Genomic DNA, 9,896 nt, shown 5'->3' on the forward strand with positions numbered 1-9,896 from the left:
GCCACCTCAGCCAACAACCCAGCCCAGCAGCCGCCGGGACAACTTCCCTTTCCGCAACGTAGCGGGCGCTCGGGGAGTGACGTTTCCCGTGCGCCCACTTCCGCCGCGCGCACTGCCTCTCGGGCCCCGCCGTACTCCACAGGGCCGCCGGAAGTTGTTGCTGCTAGTTTCCGGTTCCGTCTGTGCGGCGGTCGTGTTCTCCCAGCTGGGTCGCCGCGCTTGCGGGGAGAGCGGGTTGGGGACGCCCGCCCGGGGAGGCGCAGTCATGCCCCGGTATTACGAGGACAAGCCAGAGGAAGGCGCGTGCGCGGGCGTGAAGGAGGACCTGGGTGCATGTCTGCTGCAGTCGGACTGTGTACTCCAGGTAGCGCGGCCGGGTGCCGGGGTGATGCTGACGCCTGGAACGGGGAGGCAGGGCCGGCGAAGGTCTCCCCATCCACCTGCAGTGGCGGCCCACAGACATGACTCGGAGCTAGCCGTCCCGGGTGTAGACCACTGCTCCAGTTTACAGAACTTGGGCAAATCCACTGAGCCGTGGATTTCAAGCCTCAGTTTTCTGTGGTGTTAAATTGAAGATAACGAGGCACCCGGTTAGGTTTTTATGAATATTAAACCATTTCGGTTCGGTTAACCTTGAATTCTGGTACTCTGCTAGGTTCTGAAGACAAAAAGAATGACATACCTTGCGCGATAGAAAATGAGACTTTGGAGTAAAATATTAGATACATCTAGTGTGTTGACTAGTAATTTCTCCTTCCCTTTGTTCAATACTTACCTTGGATTTACCTTGTGTTGACTTGCATTTGTTTCTGGGTTGCAGTTCTATACATTTTCCGATAAATTATAAATGAATTGGCTCCCTGTTTTTTGTCTTGCTTCCCTACACTCTTCCTTCACTGCAGGCACAGGTCTTCTCTGGAGCCGGTCTGAGTGCAGTGAGATTCAAAGTTAACTGGTGATCTAGGTCCTGGCCTAGAGCCCAACTAAAGCACAAGTACCGTTTCCAGTTACAAAGGCCCGATGAGCAGGCAGTCAACTCTGTGCAACTGGTTTTGCTTCTAGAGACGTTACATCAGAAAGTTGCTTACGTTTCAAAAAGACAACTACCCCTAAATGGACATCCACCAGAAGGCTATATAAGTAGTTCTGCTGATTTACGATTTGCATTTGGCTCACTGATTTAAGAGTCATCTGGGCTGGTCTCCTACTGTCTCGTAAAATTTCAAAGTTCTTACATATTTAAAAGGTTATCTAGTCCAACTTCCTTACACACATGAGACTGAAATGCTGTCTTCAAGCTTCCCTGTCTGAGGCTGTTTTCTAATCTGCTTGATTGGTGCACATATATTCAACCAACTCCTAGTAAATGCCTATTAAGTAGTACCTACCACCCCCTGTAGATAAAAGATTAATCAGTTCCTGTCACAATCTACAAAGGCTTAGTTTGATGGTGTCTTGTGCAGGAGATAGCGTCCAGTGAGTCTCAGGTAACGCGTGATCCTGGACATTAACTCAGGGTGAAGTAGACCAACTCATTATAAAGTAGAAAGTAGCATTTTTTTTTTCCATTGGAGACCTGAGGCACATTCACTTACAACCCCACTCTGACAGTGACTGTCTCTGTCACTAAGGAACCCCTCCCCAATACACTCTTTATTTTTATTTTTTTTTTTTTTTATAGAGGCATGCTTATTTATTTGTTTGTTTGTTTGTTTGTTTGTTTTTGTTTATACATGCACTGGGTACAGTCAGAAGCACGGGAGGGTGAGAGAATTCACCAGAGCCAGAGCGGGGAGCAGAGCAGGCAGAAGGACCGAAGTACACTGCTGAGGGGAGCAGCGGGCGGCAGGAGAGGTCTGCGCACCGTGTGGGACCCTCCTCCGGTGGCCGGGGAGCAGTCGGGGGATCGAACCGGCGCCGCAGACGCTGCGGGCAGCTTCGCAACCCAGCGCTCAACCACTGCGCCACCGGGGAGGCCCCCAATACACTCTTTAGATGAAATAAAGTTTTCACCACTAACAAATACTTTAGGCTAACAACCCTGTAGGCTAATGATACAGAATCCATTGTGAAGAGGTCACGGGCATAATATCCATGAGTTCAAGAGCTGTAATGACCTCATGAAAAGAAAAAAGCGAGGACTCCAGTCCTTTTATTATGCTGCCATTTTATTAAACTGTTTAAATATAGAGAGCTTTCACCTGTTTCTCGGAGAGCAGCAAACAGACTGTGTCCCTGTGGTGGTTGTGGGGAGAAGCCTGAAAGGATAGCTTGTGCAGTCAGGGAAATGTGAGAAGGGGCCAGGAGAAGCTGGTGCCTTTGGGGCCTGGAAGATGTGGAACGTGAGACGGCTTAAGAGGAAGGTTGCCCTAGGTGAAGACCCTTGTGTGTCAGAGTGAGCAGATTTTGTCTTGGCATTCAGTGTCAGGGAGGTGATGCAGAGGAGCAATCTAGAAGGTAAAGTACACAGTAGGACTAGAAAACTGCAAGAGGAGGGTACTGGTGGCAAGGACAGTAAGTTGGTGTTTTGTAATGACTGATTCCTTTATTTAGCAAATATTTGCACACTAACTAAACTAATTCAGGGGACATACAGATGAATGGAACATTCACTTCTGTGTAAAAATTGAATCTCTGGAAAGCTAGACAGCTGTCGGCAGAGGTATTGACCAGGCAATATGGCACAGATTTCACTAGGTATATGGCCTTACTGGTGCAGAATTTGATGGACTAGTATCCTGATGTTAATAAACAGTCCCTTCAGTGCAAGTGCATTTAGTATGTTAAATTCATCCTAAATGGTGACTTCAATTGGAGTGTGAAAGGGCAGTGCTGAGGTGAAACATTGCATATTCTGATGCAAGGCAATCGCCTACCTTCTTACTTGGTATCACTGGTATTGCCTACCCTACCCCACTAGGGACTCTGAAGACCAACGGAGGTTCTATTGAAGTCTGCGCCTGCTCTGTATGACCATCTCACTTTAAGATTTTTCATTCCTTCCTTAGCTTCTTGAATAAAGAAGTTAGTTTAATCTTCTGGTAAAAGATGGATGCTCCTTACCAATCCTTAACTCACTTGAAAAGTTGCTGGACCTCAATCTCAGGAGGAATTCAACATATTTAGATCTATTGACTTTGATGAGCGATGGGGAACTATAGTGACTCAGATCTGTTCATTAATGAATAACGATGATTAGGATGTAAACTCAAGTGGAGAAACAAGGCAAAAGCAGATTCTAAAGGCATCTCTTATTGATAAGTGTTCTTAGGATTTTATGACTCCAGGGAGATCAAAAAGGTTGAAACTATGTCTGAGGAACCTCATTCATCACATTATCTTTGTATCTCAACAGCTTCCAGACATGCTGACTTCATCAGAATATGTGGGGATGGAGGCAGAGTGCTTAAAAGTACAGATTTCACTGCCCCCCGGCCTTCCTTTCAGTCTTGGCAAAAAACTCGAGAGTGCATTAGTTAGGATATATATTCAGGTACATAGTACAGAGACCCAGAAGAATGGTATCTTGAACAAGATAATCTGTTTTTTGCTCTTGTGCCTAAAAGAAGGGCTGGCTGGCTCCTTTTAGTCTTTCATGGACCCAGACGACCTGGACCTTTAGGTTTTAGGTGCTGTGATGGGAAATAAGATATTGCTGTCACATTCATGGTCCAAGATTGCTTTGCTTCCATATCATCAGGCCTAGAAATGTGATACATGGGGAAGAGGGCAAGGCATGTTCCTTTCAGGACCAAACGAGAAGTTTTACATTTAATCCATCACACTTTCCATTGTATGGAACCCCATTGTAATCATATAACCACATCCTGCTGCATGGGTGGCTAGGAACTCTAGCCTAGCCATATGCCCCACTAAAAAGAAAGAGTGGATATTAAGGTACAACTTGCTGTGTGCCATTTCAGGGTGATGAAGGTAGAGAAGGAGGATGAATTAACTTCTCTTTTCTTAGTTTAGTGTAACTACATGGACCTTTCCACTAGGTAGTTAGCAGATGGGTTGAAAACTTGTAAAAAAAAAAAAAAGATGACAGATTAGGTTCAGGAAGCATCAGTTTGTAAATATTACATATAGCCATAGTCTTATATAGTTTTGGTCTTTCATCTGCCTCCAGTGTCTATTTGGACAGCACACCCCGTCAGCAGCCTTTCATTACAGTTTGGACGAGGAACATAGTAGCGTGAGGAAACTTGCTGCTGTGTTCCACTTGGGAGAATCATTTATGTGGGTGACAATTGAAATCGAGGACCCAAGCAGATGTAGACTAGAGAATGTCCAAGATTCTTGGGGATTAGGAATATTATAGGGTGGCACCCTGTAACTGTTTTTCACAGTAAAAACTAGGGGAGTATATCTGGAACTTGCAAAAGAAAGGTTGTGGGAGTGGTTGCAATGGTGAGGTTGGTGTCAAAATCTGCTTGAAGGGAAATTCCTGATAATAAAGAACAGGTGAAATCTGAGCTACATTTTTTTTCTGATGCCAGAAGGTCCCAGATGTTTCTATTTAAACAGTAGTATAGTCTACCTTCTTAACATCTATCTAAAGTGCTTATTTCTTGCACTTTAGATAGATGTTTGAATTTGAGGATAGATGTTTGAATTTTAGATAGAAATGTTTGCATTTGAGGACACCTAATTCTGGCTGTTTGAGCTTTTAAAGTCAACACTGAACAGGTCATTTTTATTCTCAAGACAAAATTGCCTGACTACATTGCATCTCCCCTCAAATAGGAAAATTTCATGATCTTCCTTCATATAGTCAAGCACTGCATGAGGTCAATATTTATAAACTGTATTTTTAAAAAGATTTATTTATTTATGCATGCAAGAACTGGGGTAAAGGCCAGAGGTGTGGGGAGTGAGAATATTCACCAGAGACAGAGTGGGGAACAGAACAGGCTGCTTGACTGAAACACACTGCTGAGGGGAGCTGCTGGTGAGTCAGGAGAGGACAGCTGCACCATGTGGGTTGCTCTGTGGCTGGGGATTGAAGTCATGCTACAGCAGCTGCGGATAGCTTCATAGGTTGTGTCTTAACTCCCTGTGCCACCAGGGAGGCCCTAAACTGTATTCCTTTTAAACTTTCATTAATACTTAATAGTTAGCATTTGTATAGGAGCACTTTCTTTCCTACCACCAACAAACTGCCCTGGGTAGGCAGAGGGGGGAGGGAGAGGGAGACAGAGGGAGAGCGATGGGGGGAGAGAAAGGGGGGGGGGAGAGAGAGAAGAGAGCGAGAGAGCGAGACCTTTGTGAAGATTTAGTTACTTAGACAAATTAGTCAGGTTGGGTTTCAATTGGAGAAATTTGGCTGCAATTAATTTTAATCTTGCCTCTTTGAATTGTGAAATATGCTTTCTATAGATTCTTCCATGCATCCAATGTATTCTTCGTGCCTTTTTGTTAACTGTGTGGCAGTACATATGTTAAACATTTCATGATAGAGTTAGTAATAGAATTTTTATTCAGTATTACTCATGAAAGGAAAATACTTATTAAAAATTTTAGCTCTTACCTATTTTTGCAGCTATTTTGTAAATCTGATTTTCAATGGTTGTAAAAAGTCTTGTTAAGAAACAGAAATAAGCATTTCTCCTGTGAACATTCTTATAGCAGTGTCCTACCTTGATGGCTGAAAAGGAACGGTTTATTTTTTATTTTATATTTATTTTTAGATCATTGTTCATTTTTGTAAGTTTGACCCCTCCCCTGAGGTATAGTGCCCATAAAACTCCCATCACCAAATCACCCGTGAACCGTCACCATAGTCTCTTGTGCTCCTCCCTCCCCTTTTTTGACTCCTTTGCCTGCAAGTTTGTCTTTTTTTTTTTTTTTCCCTGACCTCTTGTTTGGTTTCCTTATATTCCTCCTATAAGTGAAAGCATCTGATATTTTTCTTTTTCCTTCTAACGTACTTCACTGAACATGATCCCTTCCAGCTCTGTCTGTGTTGCTGCAAATGGCATGATTTTATCTTTTTGATTGCAGAGTAGTATTCCATGGTGTATGTATGTTACATCATCTTGATCCAGTAATTTGTTTTTGGGCATTTAGGTTGTTTCCATAACTTAGCTATTGTAAATAGTGCTGCAGTGAACATAGGAATGCAAGTTTCCTTTCAAATTAATGTTTTTGTGTCCTTTGGGTAGATTCCTAAGAGTGAAATTGCTGGGTCATATGGTCGATCCATTTTTAATAATTTGAGAGTCCTCCACATAGCTCTCTATAGTGGTTGGACCAGTTTGCATTCCCACCAGCAATGTGAAAGGATTTGAAAACTAATAGTTTAATCCAGTTTTCTTAACTCTCTTTGAGCCTTCCGACTCAGACTCAAACCTCAGACTCACACAGAACTTTTCTCACAAGCATATGTAAATTCTGCTAACCTCTCTCTTTCCGATTCTTAGTTCAACTTTTCAGAATACAAACCCTGTGTGGTTAGGGGATAGAAAAGGCAGAGATGTGTTGGAGGTAAAATTGTTTGTATTAAAATTATATAACCGAATACTTTAAAGCCACTTGATAATACCTTCCAGAACAAATCATAAGCATTCCTGCTCTCTCACCTGCCCTTTCTCTCACATAAACACTATTTCCTCTCTGCCTTTAGGAGTCCTTGGGTGAAAATGTTTTTAAAATGCTGAGGAAACACCACTACTATCTTCACTTTTATTCTTTCTCTTTACATATAAGGAGTTAAAAGAGATCATCTCTAGATTTTTATATAAATATGTTAAAGTATTCCATGAAAACCTGTTTTCAGGAACACTTAAAGGGCCAAAATTACTTGATCCATTTTTCCCCTGCATCCTTTTCTCTTTAAGCAACAGTAGTCAAAGTGAATACATACTGGTTCTGATGTTATTCTTTTCTCTTTTAACTTTTCAAAAAAATGTAATTTCAGATTGTTATTTTGTATTTTGTGAGATTTCCCATATATTTACATTAATTTTGTGTCATAGGAAGGAAAATCCCCTCGGCAGTGCTTAAAGGAAGGAAACTGCAAAGCTTTGAAATACTCTTTTTTTGAATGTAAAAGATCAATGGTAAGTGGTTAAAGATTTTTAAAAGTTTATGCTAAAAATTAGCTTTCTGGAGTTAAACATGTGAGTGACTTAGTAGTTATAATTAAATTGCAGTGATATCATCTGGGAGAAAAATGGATGTAGATATTTCTTAACTCTAATAAATGAATGTTAGGTGGCACTCATGAACTCAACACTAACTGTTCAGTTACTTGACCATTGTGCTAACTACAGCTGCTGATCTTCATGAATTTCTAAAAGTATGAGGATAAAATCTTGCAAGAATAAATGGTAAAAGCTGATATTGGTCACTGTGAATTCATTTGGCAGTTACACACAAACCCGTAATGTGAGGCTTTAATTTTAAACACAGTGCCTTAAAGTGAAGATGTGATTAAGGCAAAATGTTCATATCTGTTTGAATTTTTGGGGTGATGGTTGTGGAAAGAGAGCCTGAAAGGACATTGTAAATTTCTAGGTTTCCATTCTGACAGTCTTTGATTTAAAAAATTTACAAAGACCTTTGGAGTGGAAACTGACAGCTGTCTCTTTGTGAAACGTAAATATAAAATCAGAAATATGAATGCCACTTTAAAGAAAGCAATAACTTGAACTTGCTTTTGTTTAGAAACTGCTGTATACTACTTGTTGACAAGAGAAGCAAAGCATATAGGATATTTATGACCTGGGAGGCCAAAGAACTCGAGCTTGCTTCTTAACTGATCAGATCCAGGGTGTAATGTATAGTTAGATTAAATTGGCCATACTCCTACTAGAGGGGGAAGGTTGAGGAGTGGGGAACAAAGGAAGAGGGAGCCACAAGTCTATGGTGAAGGACTATGGGTGCTTTGGTGATGGGTGTGGTGTGGTGACATACATTTAAGGAGGTATGACCCTGTACCCCTAAATCATATTCAGTGTTGTAAACTAATGTTACCTTAATTTAAAATAATGGCCTTGCTCTTGCCTTTCTTATGTGACACAATTCTCTGTCATATTGTCCTGTCAGTATACAAATAAGTATTTTTTTTGCCTTCTCTCACAGTTTGCTTATCCATGCAAAATATAAGCCTTTATATCTTTCAAGAATTTTATATCATGTTTAGGTAATTGAGTCATCATAAAGAATAGTTAGGAGATAATGGTAAATTTTACTATTTAATTGTATAAATAAACTCTCTGAAATTCCCTGCCTAAAAATCAGTCTTTGAACTCTGAAAGTCGTAAGAAATAAGAATTTCAAAAGATTTCACTATTTATCTACTTTCTGCAGAAACCTGTGGCAATCTTGAAAAAAAATTAAAAGTACTTCTGACCATTTTTTAGTGTATATATATATATATATATATATATATATATATATACATGACAAGCTTTACTTACATTTTGACACTGCAAATTTAAGTTTAGGAAACTTTCTAGTAAACTGAGTCTTATTGCCTTTGTCCAAGACTGTAATTCACTGTTAGTCCTCCAAGATAGTGGAGTCATGTCCACACATAACTAGTGCAACCTCAGTTATATACACCTGGCAAAAACTCAGAACATAATAAATTATGCTGTAATTTTTCTTAATAATTCATCATTGCAGGACCCAGAGTGAAGGTAAGATGGTAACTCTTCCCTCATATAAGCATCTCATCCTGATATAATTCCCATATTCAAATTTATTTTTTTTAAAAATATGGTTTAGATACACTTATGCTCAGATGAAGAAATAACTAGTTACCCAACTCTGAGTGTGTTGAACTCACTTATAGGTCTTTTTCCAAAATAATTCTTTTCTGTAGAATTTCTTGATAGTGATTTTTGGTTTTCTGTGCAATTTTGCCTCATATAAATAAGTGGTTGCACGTGAGGCTCAGTTAAAGAACATGTTCTCAGCCAATAAAGAGGTAAATTAAGGCCTTTTCAGATAACAAAGTGGCTAACAGTTTTCAGGGCTATTTCATCTTTTCTTAGTTGCTATTTAAATACATTTGAATATCAGCCAAACAAAATTTACTTTGTAAGTTAAATTTGCTAGAACGACATATTGTTGAGTGTATTTCAGAGAAAAAGGGAAATATAATTTGGATTTGAGAAGAAAAATCTTTATTGTAACCTTAAATGAAACTTTGTTTTTAATTGTCACCTTTATTTTTTTTCTCTGTAGCTAACAATTGCCTTTTTGATTTTATTGGAAGCTACTCTATTTCTCTCATGTAGTGGCAACCTTACCACAATTGTGTTTAATTAGCTATACTGTATAAAACTTGATTTAACTGTGCACTTATTTTCAGTTGGATGCCAGGTCAAGATTCAGAGGACGAAAAGGATATTGATACTACTATGTTGAAGCAAGATGAGATCAACAAATATCTTTTCCATGGTTGTTAAAACAGAGAACCCAAATAGGAAACATTTGCTGTATCTGTTTTTTCCCCCTCCATGGAATACTGGAAAAAAATGGATGAGCTTTGTTTCTGAACATGTATGATGATTCTCTTGCTTTAGGTTATTTTTAGAAGAAAACTTTATTTATGGGCTGGGAGCATAATAAATGTGTTTAGAGAATTGTTCTAAAGCACGAACTATTATTAAACTTAACTCAAAAATGACACAATTTGTATATCTTATGTGAATATTATGAACACCACTGGTGGGACTATTAGAATCAACATGGAGCCTGGTGAACTGTCTGCCAACAAATTTCAGGACAAAACCTTACTTTACTCTATCTGCCCTATTTCATTCTAAAATAGTGTTTGATTCCTTGAAGTGCTTCATTTGATTCACTTAAGTAACAACCTCAAAATTTTAACATCATGCATTAGACATAGCTGGATGTTGCCAGTTCTTTGCTTCCATCTC

The 9,896-nt window shown here is 39.7% G+C and overlaps 1 protein-coding gene across 1 annotated transcript; it reads left to right on the forward strand.

Moving 5' to 3' along the window:
* Positions 1-265: 265 nt before the first annotated feature.
* COA5 (cytochrome c oxidase assembly factor 5) lies at positions 266-9,476 on the forward strand (the record flags this gene model as incomplete). Its single annotated transcript, XM_084235273.1, has 3 exons — positions 266-364; positions 6,981-7,064; positions 9,326-9,476. The coding sequence occupies 3 exons, from the start codon at positions 266-268 to the stop codon at positions 9,365-9,367; spliced, it is 225 nt and encodes a 74-aa protein (XP_084091399.1). The 3' UTR covers positions 9,368-9,476.
* Positions 9,477-9,896: the final 420 nt, after the last annotated feature.

Source organism: Talpa europaea, assembly GCF_964194135.1.
Source record: "Talpa europaea genome assembly, chromosome: 6".
NCBI lineage: Eukaryota > Metazoa > Chordata > Mammalia > Eulipotyphla > Talpidae > Talpa > Talpa europaea.